This window comes from Ochotona curzoniae, unplaced genomic scaffold, assembly GCF_017591425.1.
Source record: "Ochotona curzoniae isolate NIBS_2020 unplaced genomic scaffold, NIBS_Ocur_1.0 contig_3432, whole genome shotgun sequence".
NCBI classification, from domain to species: Eukaryota; Metazoa; Chordata; class Mammalia; order Lagomorpha; family Ochotonidae; genus Ochotona; species Ochotona curzoniae.
In genome coordinates, this window is record NW_024465859.1 from 19,170,934 (window position 1) to 19,185,744 (window position 14,811).

At 43.1% G+C, this 14,811-nt stretch overlaps 1 protein-coding gene across 6 annotated transcripts in view; it reads left to right on the forward strand.

Moving 5' to 3' along the window:
* The window catches only part of TTC17 (tetratricopeptide repeat domain 17), a 128,991-nt gene that overhangs the window by 89,896 nt on the left and 24,284 nt on the right, over positions 1–14,811 (forward strand). For 5 of the 6 annotated variants that reach the window (XM_040980130.1, XM_040980131.1, XM_040980133.1 and 2 more), the window contains 5 exons: positions 3,234–3,493; positions 3,951–4,104; positions 7,699–7,819; positions 10,439–10,598; positions 11,482–11,565. In XM_040980130.1, the coding sequence (XP_040836064.1) occupies positions 3,234–3,493; positions 3,951–4,104; positions 7,699–7,819; positions 10,439–10,598; positions 11,482–11,565 (779 nt within the window). Of the gene's footprint in view, positions 1–3,233; positions 3,494–3,950; positions 4,105–5,972; positions 6,532–7,698; positions 7,820–10,438; positions 10,599–11,481; positions 11,566–14,811 lie in introns of those variants that run through there. The other variant, XM_040980135.1, reaches the window with a different exon arrangement.

The following is a 14,811-nucleotide window of genomic DNA, read 5'->3' on the forward strand; positions in this document are numbered from 1 at the left end:
AGAGGGAAGAAGAGTCAGACAGAAAGATCTTCCTTCCACTGGCTCACTCCCTAAGTGGCCACAATGGCCAGAACTGAGCTGATCCAAAGCCAGGAGCCAGGAGCCTCTTCTGGGTCTCCCACACAGGTGCAGGGTCTCATGGCCTTGGGCAGTCCTCCACTGCTTTCCCAGGCCACAAACAGGAAGCTGCAAGGAAAGTGGAGCAGCCAAGACATAAAGCAGCATCCATATGGGATCCTGGTACATGCAGGGCGAGGACTTCAGCCACTAGGCTACCGTGCTGAGCCCGAGACTTTAAAATCTTAACATCATCTTTGAGCCTACCCTGTTACTGATTTTTCTCCATTACAACTTTGTCATGTATCTTTGTTCTCTTCCTTTTCTCAGATTCCCTTTGTCTTCACCCTGACAGCTGATGTTAAGTGAGGATATATCAAAAAGTCTTGAAAAATAGTACAAATTTTTAATTCAACTTTTCCATCAATTTTTTTTTAACTTACCTTATATAACTCCATAGATTGTAAACTATCTTTCTGGTTTTATAATCTTTTAAATTTTTTGAAGGTTTATTTACTTATTTATTTGATTAAGAGAATACAAGGAGGAAGGTAGAGGTCTCGCATCTGGTGGCTTACTCTCCGGATGGTCACAGTGACCAGTGATGACTGGCCAGGTTGAAGCCAGGGGCCTGGGGCTCCATCCAGGTCTCCCACATGTGCGACAAGGTCCAAGCCCTTGGTCGTCTTCTGTTGTCTTCTCAGGCACATAAGCACGGAGCTGGATTGCGGGTGCAATAGCTAGAACTTGAACAAGCACCCAGGCTGTGGCTTAACTCACTATGCCACACAACCGACCCCTGGTAAATACCTTTCTAGTTAGTCTCTGTGTCTTCTGTCCTCTGCCTCTGATTTACTGATTCACTCTTCCAAGCCTTTAACTTTCCTAATGCATAGGAACTTCTTGTTATTCTTCCACTTAACAATGTCATCCTGAGAGGCATTCTCAATGTCTCCCAACTTCCTTAGGTGTCTCCTGGGCTAGCATGCCCAGTGCCCATCCTTAGGTGTCTCCTGGGCTAGCATGCCCAGTGCCCATTCTGTGTTCTCATTAACTTGAAGTTGGAAGTACTCTCACATACGACTCCTTTACCCTATGTGTATGTGTGTATATACTTAGTTTAAAATGTTACCACAGAAGTGACTCCCCTGTTCTCTGGCCTCATGTCTTCCGCCTGCCTCTAAGCAGTATTTTGTAGTTACATTCAAACATTTTTTTTTCTAGAAAAAAACATTTGATATCTAATTTAATGTGCATAGCTTTGTCTTTAAATGTGAGTATAAATCAGTCTTACTCATATCCTTTGTGCTTGCACAATGCAGCTTTCTGTACAGCTTATGCATGAAATACACTACATAAATGAAGATTGGATTGTTTTTTCCAATTCAGGTACTTTGTGACCTGTCCATTTCTCACCTTTGAGAAGAAAATACAAGAATACACACACACACGTATGTGTGTGTATATATGTATATACCTATGTGTGTGTGTGTGTACATATACATACATATAGATACTAAGCAGTGGTCTTTGGGGAGTTGTGTTCACCCCATACCCAGCAGCCTTTGGGAAGGCCTGATGGCCACCAGCTACCAAGACCTGTGACAGTTCTCTAGTCTCTCTTCCTTTGAATTTTGGCTTCCATTAATGACAGTATTTCCCATTAAGGATGTTTCAGCAGTGACGTGGTGTGTGTGTGTGTGTGTGTGTGTGTGTGTGTGTGTGTGTGTGTGTGTGTATCATCATTAGGTATAGGGAACAGGGCAGCTGTAACCTTTGAAACTTGGTTTGTTGAACTCTTTCCTTGCTGACAATCCGATTGGCTATGCTTACTGAACACAGCATCCTTGTGCAGCTGTGGCTTTACTCTGGGGAAACAGTTACCTGTGGTCTCCTTTTGACCAAAAGGCACTTTTAAGCATTGAAAGCCCTTCCTTGTCTCAGGTCTGGGTGCAAGGAATCCCACAGTAGCTATGCAAGAAGAAAGAAGAAGAAATCCAAAGTAAGACGAGGCAAACTTAGAGAGACATCAGGCAGTTTGATTTTAGTTGCTGTTTGAGGTCTCAGTGTCAACCCTGTCCAGCTGCTTTTCTGGGATTATCTACTGAAAGCTTTAAAATCAAATAAAACGCTGCAGACGTGGTGCCTGAGTTTGGTGGTGCTTGTTTTGCTGAGTTGGTAACATGTTAACCTGTGATGAGGTCAGCCTTAGAGTTTAGAAAGTCTTATGTTGCCAGCAAGACGGGGCAAAGGCAAGGAGAGCAGATTCTCAAGAACCGCACAAGCCACGGTGTTCCAGGTGCAGTCTTCACTCTACGGCTGTGTGTCAGGGCAGTGCTGGGCATTAGGAATGCGGTAGCAGGCAGGATAGAAATGGAAAGGTTCTGACTCTGTTTTGGCAAACCCATATCCTTGTTTTAGAACGCAATGAAAAAAATTATAAGAATCCTAGTAAAGGTAGTAGACATCACTGTTCAGAAAGCCTAAAAATTATCTTTTACTTGAAAAGACTTACTGGCCTATGTTAAGAAATGGAAGAAGCATAGATTTTTCAAGAAAGAATAACTCTTGAGGCATTTTCAGTAGTACTTTTAGCCAGACAGCCAGACTCTCCTCCTGTAATGGAAGTCGGAATGCGAAGTACAGAGATCACCAGGGAGTGGCCCTGCTGACTCAAGTTTTTAGATTCTTTTTAGTAAAGGCAGAGCCGCAGAGAGGGAGAGATCTTCAATCCACCAGTTTACTCCCCAAATGCCTGTTTCAGTCCTGGACTTCCATAAGGGTTCCACGGACCCAAGTGTTTGAACCATCTTCCACTGCACTCTCTGGCACATTAGCAGGAAGCTGAGTATCCAAGACACAGAGCAGCAGTAGTTACAGGGTGCTGGCATTGCTAGCAGTGGCCTAATCCAGTGTGCCACAAGGCTAGCTCTTCATTTTAGCTTTTAAGTGGGTCTTCTTGTGGGGGAGAGATAGTATGTAACTTGACTGTCAGGGCATTGCCAGGTGACAAAGATAGGTTTTTATCAATTTTGAAGATGCTGAGTGGTACTTTTCACAAAGATGGAGTTTAAACTGTGTCTAAACAGTGCTGAAACTTTCCCTAAAGGCCCTGTTGGAGTGTCTTAAGTATTTGAGTACTGCATCTTAGTAACATGCATGCCGTTGAATTTCAGGTACAGTGGTTGAGGAGAGCAATGGTTCTGATGAGTTGGAGAATTCAGATGAAACAAAGATGTCAGAAGAAATACTGGCTTTGGTGGATGAATTTCAACAGGCTTGGCCTCTAGAAGGCCTTGGGGGAGCACTGGAGATGAAGGGGCGGCGTCTAGACTTGCAGGGGATACGTGTGCTGAAGAAAGGCCCGCAGGATGGAGTGGCAAGAAGCTCTTGCTATGGAGACTGCAGAAGTGAAGACGATGAAGCAACAGAATGGGTAAGAGCTTGCCAGCTCAATCATCATGAAATAACAGTGCGGGTTTTAGGAGGTTCTAGTTTGCAAAGTGTGAACTTTCTGCTGGGAATGTGGCACTGCTCAACTCCAAACTGTACACATAGGAATTGTGCTGCAGGAAACATTTCATGTTGCTTACCCATTGCTAGCTCTTAGAAGCAAAGGAAAATGGGACAGGTGTTAAGCCATACTCAAAGCCTGCAGACTGGCATCTACCTAGTTCAGACATCTGTCTTTTCAATTTCCTCTATACCTTCTTCTAGCCTAGATTATTTTGCTCATTTTGCCAACCATTTTTTATTTAGATCACTAAGAATTAAACTGGAAAGAACTTCCCCCTGGCCAGGGGACCATGTCACTCCTAAAGCCCTGAAGTCCACAGACCTTGGCAGATTTACTAAGTGGCTCCATTTGTCCTTGACCTGTTTGTGCTTCTCAGATCACGTTCCAGGTCAAACGAGTAAAGAAACCCAAAGGAGATCATAAGAAAACTCCTGGGAAAAAGACAGAATCAAATCAGGCAGAAAATGGACATAGACACCAAGCAAACCTGGAGATCACTGGCCCCAAGGTGGCGTCCCCTGGGCCACAAGGTAAATCTGAATGTCTGATCTGCTGCTTGCTTCTTGTAGACTGTCATGTCTTATTTCTCAAGTATGTCCTCATTACTTGAAATTGTTCAGATGAGCAGATTAACTGGAAAAATGAACAAGAAAGCATTCATTGGTATTACAGAAAGTAAAGTTTGACATGAGTGAGTTTTTACTGCTGTCCACATGGCTTATATTCTTACCACCTTAAGCTTAAATAGATCCTGGATTCTTACCTGGCAGCCCAATAGCACACGTAAAAGTGTGGATTTGAGACAGTCTCCCTGAGTTCAAGCATGAGTTCTGCTATTTATCTCGTTGTGCCCTAGTTTTCTTACATGTGGAAAGGTGGTAAGAGTCATATATATTCTTCAAGGTAGTCGAGAAGATTATTTGGCTTTATGCATATAAAGTGATTTAAGTGCCTTTGACATGTAGGACTCTGTGGTTATTAACTATCTAGTAATATTTTTTATGTTTCAGATCTCTCTTTAAGTTCTAAATAAATGCTTTGGAACTGTTGCCCAGAAAAAAAAAAATCATGTACGTCAAAGTTTAGCATTTATATTTGGGGCATTCATGGTTCCCTAAAGTCTGTCTCTGGGATCCAGGCTAGGAGTTGCTACTGTGCATTCAGCTGACTTTAGAAGATAGTCAAGGAATGTTTTAAAAAAATACTTAATATGAAGGTATTTTGAATTAAACTGCAAATTGACGGTAACTGCATTAAAATGAAGCTTGTTTACTTACCAGAGCTCTACTTTAAGTAGAGGACAAATAATAAAATATAAAAGAATGGGTTCAGCTTGGCTTGACTAAATCTCAGAATGAACTGTTAGTTGTGAAAAATATTGAGGATACCAAGAAGAACATGTCATCACGCTGAGGGTAAAAGCTTAAATTAGCTCTATTTAAGGAAGCTAGCATATGTGAGCAAGTTACACAAGGAAAGTGACACTTCCTGTGTTAGGTTTGTCTTGGGTCGTATCAATGAAAAGAATGTGCAAGCTTACATGGAAATGAAAGTTCCAAAGCAAGAAAAGTTAAATATTTAGATGCTGTCAAGGAGAGAAGACCTTTCTAAGACAGAGTATAAAATAGTATACTTAGAAAAATAAAATTTTGTTAAGTACAAGTAGTAATTACACTCTGTTTCATCAACTGAGTTTTTTTTCTGTTTCAGTATCTCTGGAATTGAGATACATGTTACATTTGATAGTATCTTACAGAGTAACTGCCAGTTTTTTTTCTTTCTGTCTTAAATTGTATAAAATAATGTGGACCTTACAGTTGATGACATTCTAGAATTGATGAAAATGGCAGAATAAGTAAGCACATAGAAGCAAGTCTGGAAGGAAATGGACAAAAATGTCATGAATGGCTATCTGTTGTTGCTGATGGAGTTACGGGTGTTTTTTTTCTTCTGTATGACTTTTCTATTTAATAATCCAAATTCCCTTTTTGAGCAAAAAAATCTAAAAATTATAAAGCAAAAATTAAAATTCATTGTTGTTGAGATTATATGAATACTTGAGCAAATTCAAATGGTTTCAAGTTGTTGGTCCAAAGTAGTATTTTGAATATTTTTTCAGATGAGATCATGAACCTCTCACAGTCATTACAGTGAAAAGTTCTAAGGCATGGAAGAGATGCAAAATACTTAAGATCCAGTATTTTGATTTTCAAATAAATATGAATTCTGTTCATTACCAACTAATAAGTTTCATGATAAATCCTTATAAACTGCTAAAGCAAATTATTAAACAGATAATTGTGAGTCTGTTGGGGGAAAAGTAGAGATCATTAAGAACCACTGTAGATTTACTAAGTACTGATAATGGTTAACTAATTTCATTTCCTTTTTTGGTTAGGGCTACTAGACTGGAAGACCAGGGAAGTGCCATAGACATTATGTAACTGGATTTCAGCAAGGCATTTAACAGAGCCTCTTTTGATATCCTTGTGAACAAGATGGAGAGATGTGGGCTCGAAGTTTCCCATTGCCTGCAAGATAAAGTCCAAACTTCCTAGTGTGGAGTACAAGACCCTTTACAACCCAGCCTCTCTGAGCACCATTCTCTGAACAACCATGCTTTTGTTTTAACTTTGTGCCTTTGCATATGCTGCTGCCCTGTCTGGAATGCCCTATGTCACCTCTGCGGTGCTAAAATACCATTCATCCTAAAACTTTCTAACTCAAGTGCCATGTCATCCTTGATATCTTCAAGCAGAAAATAATTGCTCTTACCTCTGTGCAATTGTTCTGTGCCTCCAGTCTACCACCTACCCTGTTGTATGATAATGATTTGTTATGTTTACCTTCCTCACTAGACTGTGAGCTCAAGAGCAGGCCGTCTGATTATTCCTGTCTGTATCCCTAGTGTCTTATGGTTTCTAGCCCCTTACAATAGGTGCTCAATAAATATTTTTTTTCAAACAAATTTCTCAAACATAAAAGCTTTATTGTGAAACTTATGGTTTATATTTATTAATTTAAACAGTTAATATGAAACTCTTCCAAACTATTTTTCTCTTTTTTTATTGAAATCTAAATTTAAACCTCTGCCTGTACCTCAGACAGTTTTCTGTTGTTAGCAAAGTCCTACAGAATAAAAAGTGCTATACGGAGTTAACATTCTCTTTCTGTCCATTCCGTTGTGATTCCTTCACAAGATCCTTTCCCAGACAAGATTTAGTTCTTTTCTTGAGGACTTGGTCTGTGTAGAGGACCTGGACCCAAAAGGTAGTACCTGAGAAGGAGCTCAGAAAGCAGAGTCTGAAGCCCCATGTAACTAAATAGGGTGGTGATGGGGAGCACGCACAGTAGAGCCAAACAGACCTGGAACTGGATCCCAGCTCTGCCACCTGCTAGCCAGGTAATCTTGGGCAAGTCATTTCATCTCTTTGAGCCTGTTTTCTCATCTAAGAAATGAGAATTGAAACCTACCTTGTAAGGCTGTGAATGTAAAGCAACACAGAACGTGAACACGCAATGAGTGCTCATAAAATAAATGGTAATTTTTCACTGTCTTTGTTATTTCCCAGCAGTTGTTTTCTGTGTAGGGTGATTTTGTCGGGGGGGGGGGGGGCCTTGTTCAGCCAGGGAAAGATACTACTGACATCTAGTGGGTGGATGCCAGGGATGCTGTACATATCCTCAGGATGCAGAGCAGGTGCCTATGACAAAGAACTACACAACCCAGGAAGTCAGTAATGCCAGAAATGTCTCTACTAAGAGCCGTCCTTATAACCTCAAAATATAGAAGGGTAAAAGTTCAGATTGGTAAGAATGTTAACTTTGAAGAGTATCTTAACCCTTATTTCATGTTGATCGGTCTCAAACCCATTGAAGGACTCACTTATTTTTGCTTCACCTTCTACCTTTGAGAATAAGGCTATACCGTAAGATGGTCTTTTATTCCTGTTGCCCTAAGTGAGAAGTCAGTTAGACCTCTAGAGGATGAGCACTCTGAAGACTAGAAAAAAGACCGGCATCACCAAACGCAACAATCTGGGTGAAGCAGAAAGCAGGGCCCAAGACACTGTGGGTTCTGTTCCTTGGTGACGATGCAGATTCATGACATACTCTCCTTCTAGGGAAAAAACGGGACTACCAGAGTCTGGGATGGCCCAGCCCAGATGAATGTCTCAAACTCCGCTGGGTGGAGCTCACTGCCATCGTGAGTACCTGGCTCGCAGTTTCTTCAAAAAACATCGAGTGAGTATATTAAAACCTCTCCTTTCTTCATGGCCTATCAGTAGCAGTGTGCCCACTGGGTCTCAGCTAAGTTCAGGAATGCCAGCTCTTGGTCAGCAGTGTATAGGAATTATCTTTCCTGGAATCAGTGGTTCAAACTATGACCCTTACTGGCCACAGCCCACGGGGTGGACTCACCCACTGTGGGGACTGAGGGATGTATCCCCGTTCCATCGCCTTCACCACAGAGATATGCCTAACTTGCTCAGTTTGAGTTAAAGACTGGATTTCCCTGTTTAAAAAAACACAAAATGTGTGGTCCCTCACAGCACAAACTTATCAGGAAGTCTTAACAGCAAAGTGAGATTTCTAAACACCTGCCAAGATACAACCTGGGCAGACTCGCTCCTGTACTATTTCCCTCCCTGGGTACTCATCCTCTTCTCAGTGCTAAGTTCTTCAGGATTTATCACTTGCACCTTCTCTTTTTTGCAGTCACTCCTAGTCAGCCTGATGTACTTCCAGGACCTCAGTTGCCCTCAGTGCCTTGACAGCTCCCAGATTTGAACCTTAAGACCAGAGCTTTCTTCAAAGCCCTCCCCACATTTACCCAGCTATCCATCTGATCTGTAAGCTACATCTCTCTCAGGCACCTCTGCCTTGGCAAAGTAAATACAAAGTGTTCCTGCCCATACACCATCCAGAAAATGACTTGTTGTGTTTGTCAGTTTATTGTTCTTGGTACATAACTCTGACAAGATCCTTTGAATCCCACTCCCTTGTCCAGTCCTCACTGCTTCTGCTCCCTGTACTGTTCTCCATCTCCCTTGCTGCCTCCTCGCGCTAGAACAACACGCTCTCTAGCCAAGTTCACCGAGGACCTCCCGGCTGGACTCGCTTCTGGCCTGTCTTCAGTCTCCTCTCTCTTCATTGTTATAAGTCAAGTCATTGCTCACACGCAGAGACTTAGCATTGCTATTCCAGGGGCCCCCAGAGTCCTTCATCCTCTGTTCCCTGCCTGTATTTGCATCTTCAGCTCAGCTTCTCTCCTGTTGGGGTTTTCACACACCATGCCAGTTTACCTGGGCTGTTGTTTGTCTCATTCTTTTGGTGTTAACTTAAGTCACTCCCCACCTCCTTTTTTTTTTATTATTATTATTTCAGAGGAGAGACGGGGAAGGATCTTCCATCACTGGTTCACTCCTCAGATAGCCACAGTTAGCCAGAGCAGGGCCAGATGAAGGCCACGAAGCAAGAATTCCATCCTAGTCTCCCAAATGAGTGACAGGGGTCACGCAGTTGGACCGTCATCCACTGCTTTCCCAGCCACAATAGTAATGAACTGGATCAGAAATGGAGAGCAAGAGATTTAAGCCAGTGCTCCAATGTGGGATGTCAACATCACAAGTGATGCCTTACTCTGCAGTGCCACAATGCCACCCCCCTCTCCTTTTTCTCCTCTTCCAACTTGAGAAGCCAAGAAAAGAGACATACAGCTCATCTGCTGGTTCACCTCCGAAATGCCTGCAAGTAACAGTGGCTAAGTCAGAGCCAGGAACCTCGATTTAGTTCTCCCACGTGGGTGCCAGGGACCCCACTACTTGAACCATAACTTGCTGCTTGCCAGTGGAATCAGGACCAAAGCTGCATGGTGGAGTACCAGTGCCCCAAGTGGCATCTTTACTGCTGTGCCAAACACCAAACCCTCAACTTATATCTTACCTTCCGTAAGGAAGCCTTTACTAACCACCCTTCTCCAAAGTAGAGAAGAAAAATATACCCAGCTGTGGTGTATTGTCAACAGGTTTCCATCTGTTGTAACTTACCTCATCTATAATAAGCATATCACTCACAAGACAATGAACACCATTAACAGCAGGGACTGTAAGCTCTGTTGATTATTTTAGTTATGTGACATGTGATGGGCTCTGAGTAAATAAGTGAAGAGAGTGAATCAATGAGCATTTGCATAATACATAGCTTACTAAATAGCAGCAAGTAAAATGTGAAAATGAGTACATATCGTACTCTATATAACATTTAGCATGTGCATGATGAGAAATACTCACATGAAAGGAAATGCATTTTTTTTAATGGCAAAAAGACAAACAGTTGGCTCTCATCAGCTAGCTCATTGCCCAAAGACCTCCAACAGTGGAGGCTTGGTCAGGTCAAAGCCAGGAGCCTGGAAATCTCAGTCCCCTGTGGAATGCACTTGAGCTGTCACTGATGCCTCTCAGGGAGCATGTTAACAGGAAGCTGGAATCAGGAGCAGAGCTGGGACTTGAACCCAGGCACTCTGATATTTAGTAATAATATGCAGTGAATCAACCATTACACCAAGCACCCATCCCGAATGCTCACATTTTATATATTGACACGGTGCCCAACTGTCTCTGTTCACTTACCCTCTAAGTTTTCAGTAATATTTCTGTAGGATGAAGGATGCTTCAATGCATAAAGTAGAAAAAAAAAAAAAAAGGACTCAGTGGCAGTAGTCCTGGATGAAAAATTACCTGCTCTGGAAACTTGCCCCTAAAGGGATGGCGTATCAGAGTTCAGTCAGCTGGTTGCTAATGGCTCTGTCTCTTCCCAACCCACTCAGATGTTCTACATATAATGTGGTTATCTCCATTTCAGCATCACAGAACACATAGACTTTGCCACCCCGATACAACAGCCAGCAATGGAGCCCATTTGTAATGGCAACCTACCCACAAGTATGCACACCCTGGATCACCTGCATGGGGTCTCGAACCGAGCCAGCCTGCACTACACGGGGGAGAGTCAGTTAACAGAGGTGAGTGCTCCGCTGGCTCCCCTGTTGTGCTCCCAGCCTGTTAGGATGCAGCTGGGAGCACAAAGTACAAGTGACCAGGCCTTATTCTATTTGCCTTTTTTCATTTAACTGTTATCTGAGTATCTTTAGGTCAAGCCAAATTTATTTGAAGCCCTGGGACTAAACTTAACTTTTGTCATTTTGTTTTGTTTTGCTTCTGCTATGAAATGCTAACTCTGACTGAGCGGCCTCCTGCCTGCCCTCACATAGAGGCTCTTGAGAAAGATGTGTGGACATTTAATCCTGCTGTTCATGTTCTAAAGGGGAAGAGGGCAGAACTCACACATCCCTAGCAAACAAGATTTCTCAGAGAAGACATGGAAAAATGTGTCACAAATGGCCACCTGAGAAGGAGTGGTTAAATAAGTTTTGGTATAGATGTGAAATAGCGTACAATGACACCAGTAGGGAAGGATGTGATACAAATAGTTTCATTGGCATGAGGAATTATTCAGGATGTATTATGTAAAATCATAGATAACAGTGTACCATGTGATACTTTATTTTATGAGAAATTTTTGAATGCTTACATGGAAAAAAATCTGAAAGGCATGTATAAGGTGTGAACAGTGGGCACATACAGGCAACAGAATTACCAATAGCTTTTCTCCTTCACTCTCTTTGCTAATATGGCTGTGTTGAATGGGACTTTCTGCACATCTGCCTCTCTGAAGACGGAAGGGCTGAGGGACAGCTCTGCATGTATCTTCCACAGCCAGCCTGGCCAGGCAGCGCGCAGCAAGTCTCCCACAGAAACAGGGTGCTCCTGTGATACAGGCTCAGCTCAGTGTTGGCAGGTCTTACCTGGCCTTCCTCTGACCCACTGCGTTTCTCCTTGTCCCAGGTACTGCAGAATCTTGGCAAAGACCAATATCCACAGCAGTCACTTGAACAAATTGGCACTCGAATAGCCAAAGTTTTGGAAAAGGTAAGTCAGCCTATGGAGAAGCTGAAAACTCTTGCTGTCCTCCTGACTCTTTCCCAAATTATTTGTCCCTAAGCCACTCTGTCCTCTTCTACCAGTCACACGGTACTTGACGACTGAAAAGTTTCAGTCCCTTTGGCATCGCTTGATTGGTGTTCTTTTCGACTTTTTGTTTTCTGTGATGTTTTTCTTCACTTTGAAATCCTTCCTGTTGAAGCCATAAAGCAAAATATGAACAAAACTGCATTTTCAAGAAACCTACAAGAAATAGAGTTGAAAATCTCTAAAACTGATCTATTTTGTATGACACTTACGTGTAAAGAGGGTTTTTTGTTAATTCATTTGCTTTATGGTTAAGGATTTCTTCGTTATAATATTTGAGAGGTGATATAGCGCTCAGGAGAATTTCCAGCATTAGTGTGAGATAACAGCTTCCTTCCTCGTCTGAGCACCACACGTGTTAAAACCACCAGCAGTCTCCACTTGTAAATAAGCCGCGGCGTGAATACAGCCTGCAGCAGCCAGGAAGGGGGTTGTTCCAAGCACAGAACCAGGATGCGTTCCTTCTGCCAAAGCCAGGCCGGGACAGCAAATTCAGAACACATCAGCAAAAGTCCATTACCTGAAGGAATTTGTCCGGAGAACCTAACAGTCCCAAGTAATAAAGACACAAACCCATCACTGAGGAACACATCACAGAACAATGTTCTCATGAACTGATTGTAGTTGAAGCTGAACTTTGCATTGTGAATCTAAAAATCATACCGAACAATTGCTTTGATAAATAAAGATCCTCGGCCTGGCGCAGTGGCGCAGTGGTTAAGGTTCTTGCCTTGCATGCCCAGGATTCCATATGGCGCCGGTTCTATCCCAGCAGCCCCACTTCCCTTCCAGCTCCCTGCCTGTGGCCCGGGAAAGCTGTCGAGGACGGCCCAAGGCTTTGGGACCCTGCACCTGCGTGGGAGACCCAGAAGAGTCTCCTGGCTCCAGATTGGCATAGCATCGGCCATTGCGCTCACTTGGGGAGTGCATCATCGGACGGAAGATCTTCCTCTCTGTCTCTCCTCTCTGTATATCCGCCTTTCCAATAAAAAAAATAATAAAAATAAATCTTTTTAAAAAAAAGAAAGATCCTATAAAAAAAAGTAGCAGATTAGCAAAGAATATAAAAACGGGATGTAGAAATCAGAAATACAGCTTGCATATCCCTTATCTCAAATTCTTGAAACCATAAGTGTTTCAGACTTAAGATTTTCTGAGGTATTGGAACGTCTGCATACATAAAAGGTGCTAACTTACAGAGCCCAAATCTAAACACAGAATCCATTTCTATTTGGTATTCACTTTGAAATCATGATCCTGCGCGTAATCGCACGCAGTGTGTTCAGTGTTCTGGCCGTGACCAACCGTGCCGAGTCAGGAATGGAATTTTCTACTGAACGTATTGTGTCAGCACTCGGACCTTTCCGACTTTGGAGATTTCAGATCTGCCGAGTGGAGGATTCTCAACCTGCAAATGAGCCGTGTGCAGCAGCGTGACTAACGGGCAGTCAGAATGACACATATGCTGAAGTAACCATGGGATATGTTCGGCACAATTTTTCATATTAAAACTATAGATTTTCTCATCTCAGTAGAAGACCGTGCTACATATTTTCTAGATGCTTTCCCACCAAAGGCCAAAAAAAAGACAAGACTGTCTATTATATCTGTTACTATTTAAAGTGAACTTAGAGGTATTGATATAAAGAAAACAAAGGGTTTTTGTGTAAATGCTTTTATTGGAAAGTCAGATATACAGAGAGGAGGAGAGACAGAGAAAGATCGTCTATCTGTTGATTCAATCCCCAAGCGGCCTCAATGGCCAGAGCTGCACCAATGCGAAGCCAGGAGCCCAGAGCCTCTTCCAGGTCTCCCTCATGGGTGCAGGGTCCCAAGGCCTTGGGCTGTCTTTGACTGCTTTCCCAAGCCCCAAACAGGGAGCTGGATGGGAAGTGGGGCTGCCAGCATTAGAACTGGTGCCCATCTAAGATCCCTGCGCGTTCAAGGCAAGGACTTTAGCCACTAGGTTACTGTGCCAGGCCCAAGAAAACAAAACTGCCTACTGATTGTATTCTGGAAATCCTAAAAGAATCAAAGAATAAGAGAATTTAGTGAAATAACTGATTAAAGATTAATACTGATATGGAATTAGTATTTCAGTCAGGATATAATAGGCCAGGAAAGTCAGTGCATTGCCATAACTTTTTATAGTGTCAGATAAACTTGTTAAAAATTCGGTTTTTTAAAGATGTCAGGGAGCTACGGAAGCAACAAAATATGAAGGAACTAAGTTACTAGTGACTAGTGACAGAAGAACTTTCCCAAGGCAAGTTGGCAATCTTTGCTCACTACCCTGTTTCCCACACTGGGAGTGCTGAGTGATTCTGGGCCTGCACCTGGGGATGGGGCACAGCCGGGGAGAAGGCCACTGCTGGGCAGAGGAAACACCAGGGAAGCTTGAAGCAGCTACTCAAGGTGGGATGAACAGGTTGGAAAGCAAACAAACACGTGGCTAGTTCTTCTTTCCAAGGAACATTTAATCATAGCTCAAGCCACACAGCAGTCTGGGGAATGCAGCTGAAAACTTTAACAAGATGGAGTGAAGTAGCTCTCACACATTCTGAAGCCACAGAAGGATGCTGGGAGATAGTCAGCCTTCAGCATCTGGCTGACCCTGTCCTCAGAGTTCTCATCTTTTTTTTTTTTTAAGATTTATTTATTTTTATTACAAAGTCATATCTATAGAGAGGAGAAGAGATAGAGAAGATGATCTTCTGTCCGATGAGTCACTCCCCAAGCGAGCGCAATAACTGGTGCTGCGCTGATCCAGAGCCAGGAGCCAGGAACTTCCTCCAGGTCCCCCACGCGGGTGCAGGGTCCCCAAGGCTTTGGGTCGTCCTCGACTGCTTTCCCAGGCCACAAGCAGGGAGCTGGATGGGAAGTGGGGCTGCCAGGATTAGACCCTGCGCCTATATGGGATCCTGGCAGTGCATTCAAGGTGAGGACTTTAGCTGCTAAGCCATGGCACCAGGCCCAGAGTTTTCAGCTTGATGCTGCATGTGTGGGTGCCAGAAATGGGTTGGAAACTCTAAGAGAAAGTCCTCTCAGTGTGAGAAGACGCCCTGCAGGTTCTTAGAATTCCCAAGTGAGAATTCCCTGAGAGGCAGGCATGATGCCGAGTCACATTGGATCTCCATAGAATGCACA